The 20,133-nt window shown below is 37.2% G+C and overlaps 2 protein-coding genes and 1 pseudogene across 3 annotated transcripts; 1 reads left to right on the top strand and 2 right to left on the bottom strand.

The window, feature by feature from the left end:
* Window positions 1-1,435: 1,435 nt before the first annotated feature.
* On the bottom strand, window positions 1,436-3,394 carry LOC121767674 (annotated as a pseudogene).
* A 2,617-nt stretch (window positions 3,395-6,011) lies between these two features.
* On the bottom strand, window positions 6,012-8,875 carry LOC121769463 (probable WRKY transcription factor 35). Of its 2 annotated transcripts, XM_042166267.1 has the most exons (4): window positions 8,799-8,875; window positions 8,048-8,696; window positions 7,398-7,538; window positions 6,012-7,179 (listed from the first exon to the last, which is right to left on the bottom strand). In XM_042166267.1, the coding sequence occupies exons 2-4, from the start codon at window positions 8,596-8,598 to the stop codon at window positions 6,582-6,584; spliced, it is 1,290 nt and encodes a 429-aa protein (XP_042022201.1). In that variant the 5' UTR covers window positions 8,599-8,696; window positions 8,799-8,875; the 3' UTR covers window positions 6,012-6,581. The 2 variants fall into 2 exon arrangements, with proteins under 2 accessions (XP_042022201.1, XP_042022200.1); XM_042166266.1 differs by lacking the exon at window positions 8,799-8,875 and having other exon boundaries at window positions 8,048-8,792.
* Window positions 8,876-16,915: 8,040 nt separating this feature from the next.
* On the top strand, window positions 16,916-19,849 carry LOC121766592 (probable choline kinase 2). The gene is made up of 7 exons (XM_042162872.1): window positions 16,916-17,373; window positions 17,733-17,854; window positions 17,974-18,166; window positions 18,889-19,006; window positions 19,101-19,148; window positions 19,351-19,451; window positions 19,547-19,849. Exons 1-7 carry the CDS (start codon window positions 17,020-17,022, stop codon window positions 19,643-19,645), a joined length of 1,035 nt encoding a protein of 344 aa, XP_042018806.1. The 5' UTR covers window positions 16,916-17,019; the 3' UTR covers window positions 19,646-19,849.
* Window positions 19,850-20,133: the final 284 nt, after the last annotated feature.

Here is a 20,133-nt window from a genome sequence, read left to right on the forward strand (position 1 = left end):
TACAATTACTCTCTCCAAAACCAACTGCTGAAGTTAATTTGACTATGTCAAATAACCGTGTCATGCAAAAGTTGAAGAATGCTTTGTGCAAATTTTCCGATTGACAGTTAAAAAGTTGTAGAATATGTCTTGAAATAATATGGGATAATTCGTGAGCCGAGTGATTAATAATAGATAAACGGCGCATCTTTTTTAATTGCGGGTTTAAGATTTTATTTATGACGAATTAATTTAAGCAAACACACTAAGTAAATGCACAATCAATCGCACTTGGAGTTAATTAATCAATAATTACTAAATAAATGCTCATTGCATATAGCAATGTTAGGATCAGGTAACTTACACTAGGAAATAAAAAACAATATTTTCTCCTGAAGTAAAGATCCTAATAAACTAACATCCTAATTTGTAAGGACGGAAGAGGTTGCCTTAAAACAAAAACAACATCAATAAGATTAGGCTAAACTAAAACAATTAGCAATGAAACGGTTAATTATAACGGCTTGCTTGCTAAAATCAATGATCCCTTTTTTCTAGTAAATGTGGATTGGATTTGAGTATTTGATGTTCCACAACATTTTCAGTTCTTGAATCAATGGAGATTCTAGAAGATTCTGTAACTCTTCTTCTTCTTCACCTTGAAATCATGCTTCTTCGTTGACCTTCTAGGAGATTAGATCATGTTAGCAAAGATTCATACAAGGAATATTAATCACAATCTAGCTAGGATTTCAAGAAAATGATTAGTTTTTTCATGTTGTCTGTTTTTTTAGGCACTCTTACTAAAACTAACTCATTCTAAAACAAGTTTTTTATTCATAAATTACTAAACAAAATTGTAAGTATTTTCTTTTCGATATTAGGGACGTGGGAGTGGAGGTTATTTGATGGGATTTTATAACGGTTAACCAGCCTCCTAATTATTTGGATGATACTAATGGGTATTGGGGTTATTAACAAAATTAGAGAAAAGATAAATGTACACATGTACGCTACTGTATTTATTAACCGTTACTTCCACATCAAGCTTATCCTCTATTCTTTTTTCTTTTAAATTTTATTTTAGTGTTGTTTTGCATGTGCAAGATCAAAGTCTAACCTTTTTTAAAATCTAGATTAACCTAATAATATCATATACACACATGAAGCAGAATGCGTGTCCAAATGAAAAACTATAGTAAAGGATTGGGTTTTTGTAAGTACTTTATTTCTAATGAGTGTATAATTCCTTTGATGTTTTAAACACTAAAATAGTAGAAAAAACAAGCTTGACATTTATTTACTACACATTTTAGTTACATTGACTACGATTATATATGTATGTCTTATCAATGGAATTGAGATTTGTTTTTTCAAACAGAGGACAGGTATCGAGCTTTATTTACGAACAATAAACTCATAAAATAAAGATTCAATGAGTTTTAACACATAGTAATAACACAACAAAAAAAATCAAGTATTTGAGTACGTAGTGAATCACTCTTCTCCACCAAAAGAAAGACAAAGATGGTGTGATACATTATTTCATCCTATAATCTAGTACCGCACATGTTCACACTTGTTCATATCACCAAGGAATCTCTTTACCATCCCAGGCAAAAAACTTACCATTATCAGATGCTTTCACACTGTTAATGATGGCCAGCAATTTTTGGACAGAAAACTCTTTGGTGAAAAGCTTGCCTTCTGCAACATTCCTCTGAAATGGTCTTGATAGATCTGTATCTACTGTTCCAGGATGCAACAGAATGCATATAATTGGATCTTTTTTCCGTGTGAATTCGACTGACACAGTCCTAGTCACTGCCAAATTCAGGAATGAGTTTGTCATGTTTAAAAACCACTAGTGTCATTTCAAGATTCTAAACCAACATGTTTCTTACACTGATTAAGTCCAGACTTAGAAGCTCGGTATGAATGCCACCCTCCTAGGCGGTTATCTCCGATTGAACCCACTCTGGCACTTATACTGGCGACAACTGCAGCGTCTCGTTCAGTTCCAGTGCCGCCTCCAGCCTTGAGCAGAGGCCACATATGCTGTTCATGACTATCGTGAGCACAGTTGTGTTTTTGCCCGGAAACTCGTTAACTATTATGTGTGTAACTGATCATACCTTGATGACCAAGATAGGGCCAACGGCATTGACCTCATAGGCGAGAAGTAAGGAAGCTCTCTCCACCTTGTTCAATGTGGTCTCTGTACTGAAACATAACTTAAAAACAGCTACTCAATACAGTGAAAACTCACAATGATTATCTCAAATTTAAACATCATCAGAATCTACTTTTATCTGCCTAAACCCAAACACAAACGAGGCGACATCTCTACCTGGCTGCATAACATTTGGCACTGTTCAAATTCCAGATGCATTTACGAGGAGGTTCAGATAACCGTACTTATCTCTCACAGACTTAGCTGTTTCCTGGAAATCCATGTATGGTATAAGGATATCTGATGACACATTTCATTCTATTTGACATATTGAGTGCAAAAATTTGAACAACAGAACTTAAAATTGCTACAAAAAACATCATAAGGCTATCATGGGGTTGATACCTCAATTGTGCTATCTATTGTGAGATCTAGCTGATGAATATCCAAGCGCTCAGCAAACTTATTCTTCAACTCATGAAGCTCCGTCGCCTTACTGGGGTTCCGGCATGTTGCCACAACATGCCCTTTGTTGCTTTTCTCTAACAATTGTTTAACCTAAAGCAACACCAAATAAAGTTCATTCTAAAACTAATCAAGAGGATTAAATACTAATCACTAATAATTCACACAAACCTAACTTCATTATTCAACCACTATTTACTATCCAGTGAAACAGTGTATCTGATTTCCTAATCATCAATCTTCACCCACACCTAAATCAGAAACCAATAAATTTAGGCATATTCACCATAGCTTATACCATAATCAATCAAACTAAAGCAATGTCACTATCGAAACCTAGATCACATCCTAAGCAGAAGCTGAAATCATATGAAATAGAGAAGAACACCACTCCACGAAATCAAATTAGGCTGTCAAAACAAAAATCTCGCATTTTAATTAAAAAATCTACATCTACATTACATCATAGTGCGAAAAAAAAGTAGTGAGAACTCACGAATTCAAGGCCGATGCCTCTGGACGCACCTTGAACCATCGAAACACCGCCGTCCCATTGATTAACCACAGAGGAAAATGCGCGGCCGCCGGAAAACGGATTCAGGCGTCGCCTCCCCATTAAAACCCATTGGCCGACTAAATTCAGCTTCATTATCGTATTTGATTTGATTGGAAAATGAGTTACAATAGTTGCCATTTTCTTCCTTATCTACACCAACTGTACATAGATACGGAGGATTGAGCTTTCAATTTAGTGCGATTCATGATGAAAGTGGAGAGAACCGGAATGTTTGCTAATGGAGAGGATTCCCGGCCAAGGTTAAAACGACGTCGCTGAATTAACTGCCATGAACTTCCGGGTGGTTACAAAATCGCCACGTCGAAGTAGTGGATCAGTAATCGTGTTTAGTGAATGCGATTTTAACTAAAATTTAAACATGATCTAAACTTTATATCCGCATGGTATTATAAGTGCGCTTTATAGTTTTTACTAAAGTATTCGCCATAATCACATTAGTTTTTTTTCCTAAAGTAATTTTATGACTTGACTTGAACATAATCTGGAAAATAAAGATATTATGAGTGCGCTTTCCTGGATATTATAGTCAATTTATACAAATTGATTGAAATATTTATACTAATTAACAGAATTATTCGAAAAGAAAATTATACAATAAACTTTGTAGTATGCTAAAACTTATTTTCTGACAGTGATTTAATGCCAAAGAGCTAATAAAGAATTAAGAGAATTATAAAAAAAATTGTAAAAAATTTTTTGGGACTCATGAGGAGTAGTACTATATTAGTAAATGAGATTAAATTTTATATATATATTTTTTTTACAAAAATCTGTTTATATGTTTGGGATATATACTTAAAAATAAAACAAGTATATATAGCTTTTCTTTTTTTGTTAGGGAGGCTACTATTGGATTAGTTTATTCACTTACACATAGAATTTCACGTGTTGATTGGTGTTGTTTATTGCTTTGAATCATTCATTGGTCTAATTAAATGTAAAATACTAGTAATATTTTTGTTCTCTCTTAGAAAAGTATGCACACCTAGGTGTGAATGTGATACAAATTTTAATTTATTTTATGAGTAGAAATTAAAATGAAACTTATTTTATTATAGTATTTAATTTATGTTAGTTAATATAAATAGCAGTGAGGTGGATTTTTTTATGTATATGATTGCGATAAAAAAAAGAAAGAAAATGGCGAAACACTTAATAAATATAATTATTTAATGACTACGTGTGCGGTCAATTACAACAGGTTCAAACAAGAATTACTTATGCCGAAATGAGGAAAAAAAATAGTACTCTCATGAGAAAACGAAAGATGGATTCTCTAAGCAATAACTGAGATATGTGGGACTAAGCTTAACTATTAAATAATGTTTAGTTGTTTAATCATCTATTAGTCGCTAATAACACCCAGATAAGTGTGACCTGTTCGAATCGTCTATTCACAATACTTTAAATTATTTTTTTGGTTTTGTATCTTCTATGCCAAAAGTTCGGGGTAATAATTTAGTTTTTTATTTATATTTTATTTTAGTTTAATTAAATTATTTATATTTTCATAAAATTGCAATGTTGAAGATGCAAAGTAAAAAAAATTGCAATTATTATTCAAATTCGTAAAGTTTATATGTAATTTTCCATTTTTCAGTCAATCTCCAGGAAAAAAAATATTATATTTAATTTTATATATATATATATATATAGTCCTATGTTGTGAAATTGATTAGCAAACTTGGTTAGGCGGAGGATAACGTTAAATTTGGGTGAAGTGGAACACTAATGATGCGAAATTCGACTAAAAATTAGGAGAAAAGCGCGATAAGATGTTTTATAAGCACGACTTTAAGTAAAATCATTGCATGGCCATTGTAATGATTTTAATTATGGACTATAGTGCGATATATCCAATCAAAATCATCACACCTCAAACAGTCACCCCAATACACATATCTTATAAATGCTCTTGACACAAATTTAATTAAATCCAATGAACTTTAGACTTTTCTTGTTTTTTTCATTGTAGGAAATGACTTGAGTTGCATTGGGGTACCAAAAATACTCTCATCACTTATTAATCGATGGATGGATTTGACACGTCGCTTACCAATTGCACCAACACTATTATAGAAGTGATTGTGGAAAATAATTAGTTTACCGACCGACCTATGTGTAAGTTAAAAATAGATGAAGACTATGGTTTTGCAATTATCATACTTTCTCCGTGAAATTTTGTTACATTTTTTCAATTCTGTTCATTTCACAAAATTTGTCACATTTCACTTTTTACCAATTTTAGTAATGGACCTCATATTCAATTAACTTATTCTCACTCACATTTTATTATAAAACTAATATTTTAAAAATAGGATTCACATCCTATCAATCTTTTCAACTCACTTTCTATTACATTTCTTAAAACTCGTGTCACCGTGCCCGATCAAACCGTGAGAATATTTAAGAGACGGAGGGAGTATTTAGGAACATATACAACCGAATTTGATGCATTGGCATTCCAAGAATGTACTTACTTCATTTTCAAATCTTGAATTTTATTATATAAGTCATATTGCCATACCTAAATAATTGGCGTGGAATTCAAATTGTAATCAAAACAAAATTAACCATTTGTATGTCTAAATAGTGTAATTTCTCTGAATGAATATGCAGATGCTTCCCAATAATTAAACCTCCATTTTCTCTGTAAATTGCATTGCATGTGTAGAGTAGAGTTCAATTATTTGCATGTCTAAACTGTACTTCCGATTTAATCATTTCCTACTGTAGTATATTCACAAAGTATACAATACAATTATGTCTTGAAAGTTGAAACAATTGAAATGATTCCACCTCAACCACAAGCATTAATTAAATCAAGAAATCAGAAAAAAAAACTTATATTAACTAGTACAACAATGAAGATTAAAGAACAGAAAGCGGAGGAACCCAAAGTTTAGTATCTCATGGCTACACCTACATTATAAACTATGCACACATGCAATACACATATAATTAATAATATATGTATATATGAGAGTAATTAATTAATCAATCCCACTTGTAAAATTGGAGTCCCATCCCACATCATAATCCCTTCATTGAGCCATCCTTTCATGTCTGATAAATGTACTTTTTCCCACTGTTCAAACCTTCTGTTCCTCAGCTTTCTGTGCTGTCCCATCCACCAATATTCCAAACTGCTCCCATATTAACCACCAGTCTCAATTAATTATCATCATACAAATAAAACCCTCTTTTTTCACCATATAATCGCTGAATCTAGATTAAACCTTATAAAATTAAAATTAAAATAAAAAAACTAATGTAAAATAAAGATAAGTTGGAAAAAAAAACCCTCCCCACGGCCACGTGTAAAAAACTCGCACTCAATAAATCATGCATGGAACTAAGTGGGGGCTTCTGTTGCTTAACATCCTGTCACGAATCCCTCTCATCCTCTCCGCCTGCGCCGCCGCTGGAAGCGGCAGCGGCGGCGGTTCCGCCCCAATCGTAGAAGCCGAACGGGTCCAAATCCTTGCCGCCGTGATCACGGCAGTCAAATCTCTGTGTGAAAAGCAAGTCCAATGAATCGCCTTCGATCTCGCCGAGGCCGGCGAAGAAGCTGTCTTCGTTTTGATTGAACTCCGGCAACGCCGGCTTGTAGCTCTGCTGCGAGAATCCGTCGTCGAATTCCGCCTCCTCCTCCGCCGCCGCCATTGTTTGGTTGTTGTTGTTGTTGTTGTCAAATTCTTGATCCACCTCCTCCTTCACGGCGGCGGAATTCGTCGACGACGGGGCGGCGGCCTCCGTGCTGGTTTCCTTCTGCTCGTCTTTCGGCTTCGGCGAGGTTTTGGCGGCGGCGGCGGCTTTGGACGGCTGAGATCGCGTGGAGCCGGCCAGGGCGTTTCTCTGAGTGGGCCATGGGTGGTTGTGCTCCGACGTGTATGTGATCACCAGCATGTTCGGGTCGGTTCGGCTCCGCTCCACTTGCTTCCTCGCCAAACATCCCTTCGAGCTACTACATCTGTAGTAACCCCTAGATTTTCCAAGACGATGGATGAAGAGTAGCTCAGTTGATAATTTAAAATTTAAAATACTAAAAAAATGCTTATCCAATACAACCACATAATTTGATCATAATTCATAATTATGTAATGATTAGTTTTATGTCAATTTATCAAAAGATCTAATATAAGGACTCAAACAAGGGTTTCTTTCTCTCTATGTATGGAAACAAAGGAAGCTTAATTATACCTCGGATAGGGCGAGCCCTTGATAGGTTTCTGCCCGTATTTTCGCCACGCCCAAAGATCCGAGGGCACGATTTCCCCGCTGGGCCGGCTGTTTGCAGGCGCCGGAGCTGGTATACAAACCACCTTCTTCGCCTGGCTTTTTCTGATCATTTTCATTGCATGAAAACAATTTGATTAAAAAGAATCAGATGATTTTGTCACAAAATTATGAAATGAATATATTTAATGATTGAAGTGGTAACATATGATTTTGTGTGTGCAGTTTCCAGACATGATCAGTGGCCTTTTTATGAATCTCTTCTTTTCACTAAAAAAAGCCTAAAGTGGTGGAGAATTTGAAAGACTTGACACAAAAAATCTGTGTTTGTGGGATATGGCTCACAGTGGCATGGAAGAAAAAGTCAGATGTTCATGGTACTCGCAGAGATTCACTAACTTTTGATGAAAAAAAGAAAGAAGCTAATAATCTTGAGATCCTCAACATGTGATAGAGTGAGCTAAATTAATACAAAGACTTAAATTAATGAAAAGTCTTCCTGATTTCAATGGTGTTTTGGAGCTCTCATTAATTGCGTAATTAATGAATCCCTAATTTTGGATTTGGATGTTAATTAAGAAAGCCATCATTTCAAGGAAAAGAAAATTCCCCACCTTCTCCTGATCCCCGCATTTCGCGGAGATGAGATCTGCAGGCTGCTCTCAATCAAGCAATTCCCTCTCGAGCTGTTGCTCGGAGAGATTAAGCCATGATGATCATTCGCCACTAACATCGGAGCCGATGCCGCCGCCGGAGAAGAATCGCACGGCGACAGTGGAATCGGCAGCTTCGCGGTGGGGGAGATCTGGAGCATCCTCGAGAAGATATTCGGAGGTCTCTTCATCTCCTCATCGAGGCTAATTTTTTGACCTAGATTGCTATTTCCCCCAAATCTCATCCCAGCGGCGTCGATGCTAGGTTTGATCATGTCGAAGAATCCTGGCAGCGGCTGAGGCGGAGGCGGCGCGTGGATGAGCGGATCACCGAGTTGCACGAACGGATCGCCGAAATCGGCGGCGGAGAAGGCGATCGGTTTGGTCGGAAACTGCCACTCGAGTGCAGGGGTTTCAGCTGGCGGATTGGCGCCGCTGGTGGCTCTGATTATGTCGGTTAGATCTCCTTGATTGTAATTCTCCATCCTCTTTAGCAAGTCGCGGCTGCACATAATCGCTGCTGTCTCATTTGACTCCTTCGATTGAATCGCAGCAAATTAGAACGTGCAGTTTCCGATTGAAGCTTGATGTTGTTGCAGAACTGAAAAACCTAATTTAGGAAGTTGGCAAAACAAGAGAGATTAAGCTTTAGAGAGAGAGAGAGGAAAGTCGCTGACTTCAGTATATAAAACAGCTCTATTCCATACGCTACCTTGAAGAAAGAGAGATGGAGAAGGAAGAAATATTTTAATTAGAGTGTTTTAACTTTAAAGAAGGTTTGGATTATTTAATTAGTGGAAATGAAGACATGAAAAGGGTCAAAATTGTGCTCTGTTAATTTAATTAATATATGTTTATGTTGTTGAATCCTTGCCATCTCTATCCATCTAATTATCTTCATAGCTTGGGCCACGCCTTTTGTTGTTTTGCAAAGTGTAAAAGCGTTTTAAAAATTATTCGATTAAATTAATGAGTTGTGGAAAAGGTCATTTTTTTTGTAATTGAAAAGTATATGGAGGCGGCAAGTAGTCGCAATTCGCGGAGAACGTTTCAATAAGGTTTTGTAACCAATTATTCTCTTCCGATTTCACCACTCAAGTATTCACCACAGTTGATACTTGATACATGCATCTTCACCAAATTGTAATTAGTAAAAAAAATAGAAAAATATTTTTCCTGCATCATGCCGTGCTTTAAATTTAATAAGTCATATAAATAACAATTTAGCATCATGATTAAATTATGACAGGTCTTGATGCAAATTTTGGGTGTGCATGTGCACCAAATGTGCAAATTCGAGTGTTAGGTCTAGCTGCCTGGTCTGGGTGAGCAGGTGCTCCATATGCAAACATTCAGGTGTCTAGAGTGAGTAGAAGCCCTAGTTGCTCAAGTCAAGTGCGTCAAATGCACACCACATGACAACGAGTTTGTCATACGTTTTATCTATGTTGGCATTTCAAGTTTTCAGCTTCATTATGAAAATAATACTACTCCTTATTATTGTAAATAAATGGTCACACTTTAGGTTAAATACAACATTTTATTTTTAAAGGCTACTTTATGTTTAATATGTCACTTTTAACAATAATTTAACAAACTCGGTCACACTATGACAAGATGAAATAAAAGAACCAGAACTAATGTGAACAAAGAAGACAGAACAAAATTTCAATAACCTATTAAATAAAATTTCAATAATACAAAGAACCGAAAATTTGTTTTAGTTTAATTCATCTTCTTATTTGTCTACAACATGAAATATAATTCTTTAGGGAATTAATTATTAAAATTACATGTTCATTGATTGTAAGTCATTTTTAACTCCCATCAATGTTCTAAAAATGTCCCATAAAAACCTTTCAATTTTAAATAATAATCCAAATTATATTTCGATTTTTCTTTCTGATTTTCTAGACCTATATGGACAAAAATAAAAATTAATTGTCAAATCATGTATAGCTCACCATTTTCTATGCAGTACACAAGACCAATTAGAATTGAATTAAAGTTCATAGTTTAGCAATAATTAATTAATTATACATAGAATAAATGCATACGTATACACATACATCAGCCGGTGTATACACGCACTCAAGGTGTATATATGTGTGTGAGTGAGAACGAGTATATATACAGTGAAAAATAAAAGTGGGCACATGCAGAGGTGGCTGTTGATTTAGAGTATGCTTCAAAAATTGGAAAAAATTTAACCGGCCAATTGGAATCGAACACGTCGTCGGCCTCTTTATTTTTGATGTGACGCCATCGAAATAAACTTTCTCACATGACTTAGCAACTTAATAATGGTCAATTTAATATCCCAATTTATTCATTATTGTCAATTATTCAGAATTATAAAATTTGTTATGTTAATACGTACCCTATTCTCAAAATTATACAAATTTCTTGGTAGTCCGTACATGGTAAAGTTGAGTACGTAGCTTGAGTATTTAGCATGGATGTATTTAAATATTTTAATTTGGTTCAATACCGAAAATAGAAGTTTTCGCACTAAGAAATGTTAAAACGTCACGTTTTGATGAAAATTAGTAAAGAAAGTGTAGTAGATTTGGCATCCAACAATTAGTTCAAATTCAAAAATTAGCAGAGTCGGATTATGTAATGTGAGTAGTTACTTAAGTATATTCGATTGTTTAATTCATAATTAATGATGAATAGCTATTTATAGATCGTACATGGACAAGGTCATGTGGAAGTGAAGATTATGATACGGCGTTCTGTAACAAATATTAATTTCGGCACATGGAGTGGGGAATTTAAGAATGCTCCAATTGGTGGGTAAATTGTATCTGTAATCTAGTGCCAATTAATTACTAGAGTTAGTAGATTTACATCTTGTGAAAATTTTAAACTTTTATATGTACTCTAATATATGGACAACTGATATAGAGTTTATAAATTAGACTACTTCTTTTTTCTAACAATTTAGTTTTTTGGATAATTTCTTACACGTATTTGGTATGTAACCGTGATGCTTTTATTAAGGGTTTAAATAGTTCGGGTCAATGGCATGTAAAAAAATAGACAATTGTAATCAACGAAGACATTTGAGAGCCGACTTGATGTAGTGGTCTGACAAAAAACTAATCGCGACCAACGAGAATTCGGAATGGTAGCCTAGTGAAGAATCAACGGTGACAAACAATGGCGTACAAGATAAATTTAAGGAATCCAACAAAGACATTTGTAATATTTTTCTAGGTGTCGAGGGCAATTAAGGTATTTCAGTTTCTTCAATTCATTAATCACAAACACCGAAACTTAATAATTCACGAGATAGTAAAATTATAAAGGGTCTTTATTTGAAAGATTTGTGGTGGTCCATCCCCAAAAACACCCTAGTGTTCTTCTTTTTTAGTGTTTTCGAATCATTGTTTAATTTTGGGTAGAGAAAACACATAACCCATGTTCGTGCATCAAACAAAATACCCACAAAAAAAACAAATTTCAGACTGGGATTCTCTGACACGGAATTTGTCCTCTTAAATATTTTTTATTTTCTCAAAACCCCCTATGTAGAAGCATCCTTCCATGTGATAATCTATCATTATTTAATCCCTACTATTTGTTAATCAATTGTACTTAAAAATTAATTGAAGCCGTGACTCACCCCTAATAAGGACAAATTCTACCCCCCTCGATGCTTACGGCTCATTATATATTTGATTATCATCCGATTTAATTAATTAGACATTTGTGATCAAAGTCGTGTTTAATTAATTATTAGTGAGTCTTCAAAAGTTTTCTTTTGGTGTTGATCGATCGGCACGCGAGACACTTGCTCCACCGGCAGCCACCGTCTTACGTCACCCGCCACCTTCTTCATCACCGTCGATCTTTCGCTTCGTACACGTGTACGGCCCTGATTTTATTTGGTATCATTGTGAATTTTCTTAATAACAATGGCTTTTGTTCTCACAAGATTCGTGTTTAAAAAAACTCTAAATAGTATTATGTGATTTAAAAAGATTATTTCTTTATGTTATTTAATTGTTTATCATATGTTTTGAAAGCTGTTAATTAGTGTGTTGATTGGTTGGATGATATGTGCAGAATTTTTAAATAATTCTGAACAGAATGGATTTGGCAATCAATAAAATTTATGGATCTCAAATCAAGATGAATCATATACTTCTCATTTCTTCAAACCTAAAAACATCGATTATTAATTTATAATAGTATAATAAAAACGGGTGTGAGTTTAAAATCATTGTTGGACAAATTCAAGAATTTTCCTTTGATAACTTCATTCCAGTGAAGCATAAATGGAACAGTTAGCAGTTAATTAATTTAATAGATCAACTTGCAATTCTAGTTGAATACACTTTTTTAATAATTGTGAATAATTTCCAATGGTTAATTAATTACATTTTTCGAGGTGGGTGAAGTAAGGCTAGATAATATTATAACTACATGTTGATCCTCTCGAGAAGATAAGGAGAATCCAACAATTCAGTATAAACGAAGAGATTAAAAACGCATTGAATATAAGCTTAACAAAATAAAATTATTTCATCAATTAAAATTCCTAATGAGGTAGTGATCCTACCGTTGATTTAGTGGTGAATAAATCACGACCGACGATGAGATTTTCGATCATCTTCCTTATGTTAATCCTCTTTTCAATACTCATGATTTCTAAATCTTGAACTAAAAATGGTTTGAATTCAGTAAATTTGGCCAATTCAACTCATGATCATCAGCAGTGATGTAGAGACGGCAGCAATGGCGATGGACTACACTCTCCGGTTCATTCGGGGGCCATTGATCGAAGAAAAGCAAAGTTGGCATGGAAAAGAAAGGAAAAGTTAGTTATATAATATTAAAATTTAAAATTAAGTTAACAACCAACTTTTGATATCCACTATCTTAATAAGCTAGCTAGTTCAATTTTTGCCTAATTAAATGACAACTTTACTTCCATTACAAGAAAAATATTGCTCTAACTTTTCCATAGTTTTGGGGATTCATTACGAGATCTCACGCCCCTTTATTTGGATTTTAATGAAGTCACAGAGAAAGCAAAGGTAATATTTTATAACAATAAAATATAAAGAAACAAATTCATTTTAATTAACGTTGTCACGTTAGGGAAGCATGATCTATATAATTTGTGCACTATTGCCTATGATATATTGATATTATTAGTAGCAAGCTGCACGATAGAGGCCGGCCGGCATCGCCCATGCCCTAAATATTTGTTAATCTATTAATTGTATTTTTCCTCGTCTAAAAACATGTCAACATGTCTACTAGAACCTAGCATTGTTTTTGGACCCAATTTGAAGTAGATTACCAATATTGATGGTGGATCTAAAAAACAAAACTCTAAATTCGGCTATATCAGAAAATGTCCTTGCTGGCATTAGAAGGTGAAAGCGGTGCAACAGTAACGTATCTAGAATTTTTTATTTATGGGTGCAAAATTGCAACAAATAACTATATAAGTAAAATTTACATTATGATATACACTCAAAGCACAAGATTAGACACGAAAACATCCACAAATGATCAAACATGTTTCATGTATACTCTTTGAATTTTATCTTGAAATGAATTTTGAACTAACAAAAATTAAAATATCAAATGTAAACACAGAACCCAATAATTTATCTTTGTCAATTATGGCAAATGGTTACAACTAAGAGAACGAGAAGGATTGGGCTTATAATATACTTAGTTGTTGGGCCACAAGTGTTTTAGAGGCAAGATGACAATCGTGGAGGAGTATATATTAATATTATTACACAAATATAACAGTAAGTTAGTAGCAATAAAATTAGAAAAATTACTACTCCTACGCAGTACTACCTCCGTCAACAAAAAATAGATTAGTTTTACCATTTTAGACCATCCACTAAAATTAGATCAATTTCTAAAAATAAAAAATTTTAAATATTAAAAGACTATTAATAATTTGGACCCACAATTCACGAACATTATTTATCTCTTACTTTATTAATTGCATCTTAAAATCCATGTCATACAAAACTAAGTCTATTGTTTATGGATGCAGGTAGTATATTTTTGGGTGCCCCTTTGGAAATGGAACGTGGACCCTCTGATCTAGTTTGTTACATCATTTTCTTGTACTTTGATATATTTGTTTTTATTATTAGTAGTAGTAGTTTCCTTTGTCCAAATATGGTTCGATAACCTGCGATGCCGATCGCTATATTAATTTAATACGCAATCAATTATAGGAGTGTTCGGTTGACAAGATTAAATCTCATAATTAAATATGCATAATGTTTGGTTCATAAGATTGAACCCTTCAACTTAATCCTAGATGATAGTCTCATGATAATTAGTCATAGCATTCCCCCTCCAACTAAAATAATCTCACAACTTAATCTTAGATGGATAGTCTTATGATATTAGTCATAGCAACCGAACGCCTATAAGTACTAATTTAAAAATCAATCCATTTTTAAAATTCTAGAGTCTTGATTGGGTTTCTAACTTTGCATAAGGATGGTATTGGCATTTGAAGAAAAAAACGATTTTATCATCAATATTTTAAAGAAAAATCTTGTAAATGCATAAAAATGTATGAGAACAAGTATTACTATCTCCAAAATAGATAAGTATTTAAAAATAAAAAAGGGGAAAAAAATTAATTCGACTACGGAGTATTAAATTATGATTTACATATGATATGATTGTTAGACCATCCACAATAACCGCCCAGCGACCGCCCAGCCGAGCGTCGGTGCTGGGCGGTTCGCTGGGCGGTCTATTGCAGCCGCCCAGCCGCTGACTGGAGAGAGAAACCGCGTAGCGCTGGGCGGTGGCGTGGCGCTGGGCGGTCCTTTCGGCGCTATTGCAGCTCCCGGATCGCCCAGCGCACCGCCCAGCGCGAAAATTAATTTTTTTTTTTCCGAAACACTATATATACGCGCTTTGCTCGTCATTTTCATTCGCACCACTTGTTTTAACGAGTACTCTCTCTATCTTTCTTTCTGTTCAAGATCAACAACGGGAAATTGATCTCAACAACGAGCCTAGTTCCGGGAGTAGCGGGTCACAAACTCCGTCGATCCCTGTGGGAAGTGGATGGGGTCAGGTGCCCGGGTACTACAACATGTACCCATGGCAGCAGATGATGCCCGGGGCCCCAATGGGGGGGAGTCCGCCGGGGGGGTTTCCGCCGATACCAGGGTGGGTACCCGGGATGCAGATGATGCCCGGGGGAGCACCGGCGACACAGTGGACTCCGAGGGTCGTACCGGCGACACAGTGGACTCCGGGGGTCGTACCGGCTACACAGGGGACTCCTGGGGGGTCCCCGGCGACGGCGGGGGATGTCTATCGCCCTAGTTTTGATTTTTCGACTGGGTCTTCGCACACATCGACCCAAACACCCTTGGGGTTTGATAGTTTCTCCTTGGATGAGTTGGAGTTTGATACTCTCGGAGCTCCGGAGACTCTAGTTCAGGGGGGGCAGTGCCGGGGCGTGGCGCCCCAAAGAAGAAGGGCAAGAAGAAGGTCGGCGAGTCGTCGCAGCCGGGTGAGGAGGAGGTACGGAGGAGGTGGACGAACGACGAGAACGTCGCTCTCAGCAAGGCGTGGGTGAGTGTTTGCGACGATCCTCTCGTTTCGAACGAGCAAAGGATCGTCAACATGTGGGGCAAGATAGCAGTAGCCTACCAGAGATTTTGCCCGGAGGGGAGGCCCCGCAACGGGGAGGATTGCCGGAAGGGCTGGAACCGAATCAGGGCGGCAGTCTCCCGATTTTCGGGTTTGTACTCCAACGCACTCCGCATGATGAGCAGTGGCCAAACGGAGGATGACTGCAGGAGAATAGCGGAGAAAGCCTTCCCAGTGAAGGGTTTATACAAGGACTTCACCTACTGGAACTGCTATCTTGTACTGAGCGAGTCCGAGAAGTTCCGAGTAGGTGTCGACTCTGGCTGGCCGAAGAAGCAACGACTGAACTACACCGGCGATTACAGCGGCAGCAGCAGAGGTTCCCACGACCTCCCCGAGACGACGCAGGAGTTCCCCACGCCGCGTTCGGTCGGTGGCCGACCTCGCCCGATTGGGCGCAGACGCGCTCAGCAGGTGGCGAGAAGTAACGCCGGGGCTTCCCATGAGGTCCAGTCGGCATCCCCCCTTGGCCAATCCACCCAGGACCTCAAATTCTTCGCTCGCGCCCAAACACGCGCTCAGTTGATCAAGACGATGGCCGAATGGCGGGTGGCGACGGATCCCGTGGAGAAGAGCGTGCTTCAAACCTTGCTCATGAGCCTGCAGGACGAGTTGGAGGCTATACGGAGGGAGACCGGTGGCGGCGGCAGCGGCGTAGGCGGCGGAGGCGACGACGATGGTGGCGACGGAGGCGACGGCGACGGAGACGAGGAGTGAATTGTCACTCTTTTTATTAATGTATTTTTTTTTAAATTAATGTACTTTTTTAATTTATTGTACTTTTTAAAATTTTAATAGTATTATTAAACTTTTCCCGTATATGTCTCGTAAATTAAATTCCGTATATTGTGTGATTGTTAATTATGTCATTTTATATAATTGTTATTAGTGATGTGGCTGGGCTATTTATGATGTGGCTAGGCTATGGCTGAGCTATTTATGATGTGGCAGGAGGATTTTTAGTGCTGATGATGTGGCAGTGGCTGGGCTATGGCTGGGCTATTGCTGGGCTATTCCTATTGTGGATGGTCTTAGTAGAGGAAAATAGCTGAGCTTGCGGATTGAGATGCCACGTCATGTGCCGTCCACGTGGGCGAACCGTTTCCCGTTGAAGCACCGCCAAATGGCAACGGTTAGCATTCATTCCGTTTCCGAAGGCCTTCGTCTCTCTTGTTTCCTCTTGGTGAGGCGGAATTCTCGATTTCCCCCCAACTGTTCAAATCCCTCCACATTCCTCCATTTCTCCCCCGATTCAATCTCCCATGGGATCTCCCGACAAATCCGCTCGTATTCCCGATGACGCCAGGAAGATTCTCGTGCGCATGGCGGCGGAGTGGCGCGACATCGTCGATCCGCAGGCGCTGCAGGTGGTCCCGCTCAAGGGAGCCATGACGAACGAGGTCTACCAAATCAAGTGGATTAGGAATTCCAGCCACGAGGACCCGCTGCCGAGATCGAAGAAAGTGTTGGTCAGGATTTACGGCCACGGTGTGGATGTGTTCTTCGATCGTGAGAATGAGATACGCACGTTTGAGTTCATGTCGAAGCAAGGTCAGGGGCCTAGGCTGCTCGGACGGTTCGCTAATGGCCGTGTTGAGGAGTTCATTCACGCTCGGGTAATTAATCGCAACTATTTGAATTTTGATTCAATTTGTTTTCCTCTCTAATTGAAGCTGTAGAGGCGAATCCTGAGCTCTTTTACGTTTGCAAATTTTGAATTTAGTAGCTTTTTATGCCGGATGAAATTATCGAGTCTTCTTGCTATTTCAAAGAGCCTAGCATCTTTGGTTGAATTAATCGAATTGCGCAAGCAAATGAACGATCTCTTTAGATGTTTATTTCAGTCAGAAATTTGAATTTGGCTGAGTTTCTTGCCGTTTCTATGAATTTAGCATCTGTCGTTTAATTAATCGAATTGCAAATGAACGATCTCCCTAGATGTCTAACATATTGCGTTTGATTGCCGGATTTTCAGACACTTTCTTCTGCTGATTTGCGTGATCCTGAAATATCTGCTATAATAGCTTCTAAAATGAAAGAATTTCATGACCTGGATATGCCGGGGTCTAAGAAGATTGTCCTCTGGGATAGACTGCGGTGCGCCCTTTTCTCTCTAACAATTTCTTTCTCTGTATAAAGAGTGATATTTCATCGTAACTCATATTTGCTACTTGTGATTCTATTGCTTGCATGAGGTTTATGCGATAATGTTTCAGAAAATGGGTTACGGAAGCCAAACGTGTTTCATCGCCTCCAGAAGCCAAGGAATTTCGCTTAGGGGACCTGGAAGCTGAAATATCGGCTCTGGAGAAGAAACTCCATACCAATGATCGTATAGGATTCTGCCACAATGATTTGCAATATGGTAACATAATGATGGATGAAGAAACCAGATCGATAACCATAATTGTGAGTTTTAAGCTATGCCTTTATGGCGTTAGTGGAGATCGATCTAAAATAATGTTTAAATGCTTAAATTCCTTCTTCTAATGATGTAAATTCCGTAGGCTATAGGAAGATATGTGAAGCAGAATTAGTTATAGGAAGATGTTAATGTTCAGGAACCTGTAGGTTAACTTGATTAAGCTTTTAGTTGGCTGTGGATTCTTTGAGAGTTGTGCTCTTCTCTATACATGACTATGTGGTTGAGTGACTGATAGGACGGTGATGGGCCGACAGGTATCGTAGTGGACTTTGGTTGACATAGGTCAGTAATGAACATGTTTTCATCCAGTAGGACTTGATCTTATGGAGCTATTGCTTAATTTGCTCCAGGTGCAAGTGTAGCTCTACGTCTATCAATTCACCACATGCATGGTTCAACTAGAGGCAACTCGGTCCTTAACTACATTAACTGGTAGCCCAAGTCAAGCTGCATTTAGTATATGAATTACAGTACACACCTGAATATAGTTATTCTTTGTAGCCACAGATTTAGGATTCTGATATAGCATTTTGCATTCATCGTGGTTTCTAAGGTGGTTATTTGATCGGATGATCTATCTTGTTATGTTTAAATGGAGTAGTGAGATACACATATGACTCTGTGATCAGCTCAATGAAATGAAGATGGTTCTTTTGATTTCACGTGTACTTTCTTCTGATCACGGTTATCTTGTGTTGGTCCACAGGATTATGAATACGCTAGCTACAACCCTATCTCCTTTGACATTGCAAATCATTTTTGTGAGATGGCTGCTGACTATCATACTGAAACCCCTCATGTCTTGGACTACAATAAATATCCAAGTAGAGGATTACTCTTCCCTTCAAATATTGTCTCATACTTCTCAACCTCCTTTATTAATCGGGAAATTAAAATTCAGTTTGTCTTCTCATCCAGATTTGCAGGAGCGTGACAGATTCTTGCGTGTCTATCTGGCTGCCTCAGGTTGTTAGTTAATTAAATTTCCATAATATTTACTGATTGGTAAATTGCTTGTATCAGTTCCACTCTATTGAGATGATAAGTTCCTTAGGAGTCTCAATTTCTGTAAGATGAGTAGAGAAAAGCTGTAATTGTGGATGATTATACTGCATAATTGTGGAGTATAGTTTACTAGTTTATCTGAAGTGCCCGAACCTTGCTGCAGGAAAACAACCTAGTGACTCGGAGGTGAAGCAATTGAATCAAGAAGTGGAGAAGTATACTCTTGCTAGCCATCTTGTTTGGGGGTTATGGGGATTAATCTCGGTATGTTTTACCAATCTCACATCATAATCATATTTCTCAAGTATTCTTGAGATAGAACAACTCACCTGTTTCGTGCTTTTCTGTTATGATCACAGGCGCATGTCAATGATATCGATTTTGACTACGTGGAGTATGCTAGACAAAGATTTCGAGCTTACTGGGTAAAGAAACGTGAAGTACTGGGAGATTCATAGTTGATGGCGAATTGTTCAGTTCTGATAAAAAGATGTATCATGATTCTCTGTCTAGTTTGAGTATGTTTTGAAATGCTTTAGAACTGTGAATTGTATATCATTTGGCATTTAAGATTTAGCTTTTTGTGAAGAAAATTGCTGTCTACTTTTGTACAGTGAGAGCACCTAATTCCATTCAAATGAATTCATATAATCTTTTTCTAATTTATTGTTTGGCGTGTTTAGTTTCATTTAACTGGATCGTATTTTATAGTACGTATTTAACTAAATTTTAAAGTGTTTCAAAAAGAATTTCGATACAAGCGCTGCAAAATGTGTATTGGGCTGGGCCTATTGGCTGAGCTGAGCAAAAATTTAGTACTGTATTTGGAAATTCTAGAACAAATAGAGCTTTATATCATAATTCGAAATTCTTGAAATTGGATCTTGATGTTTAAATCTAATTCGAAATTAAATTTTGATGTTAAGCAGGAGTGTCAGTTACGACC

Source organism: Salvia splendens, chromosome 15 (assembly GCF_004379255.2).
Source record: "Salvia splendens isolate huo1 chromosome 15, SspV2, whole genome shotgun sequence".
Lineage (NCBI taxonomy): Eukaryota > Viridiplantae > Streptophyta > Magnoliopsida > Lamiales > Lamiaceae > Salvia > Salvia splendens.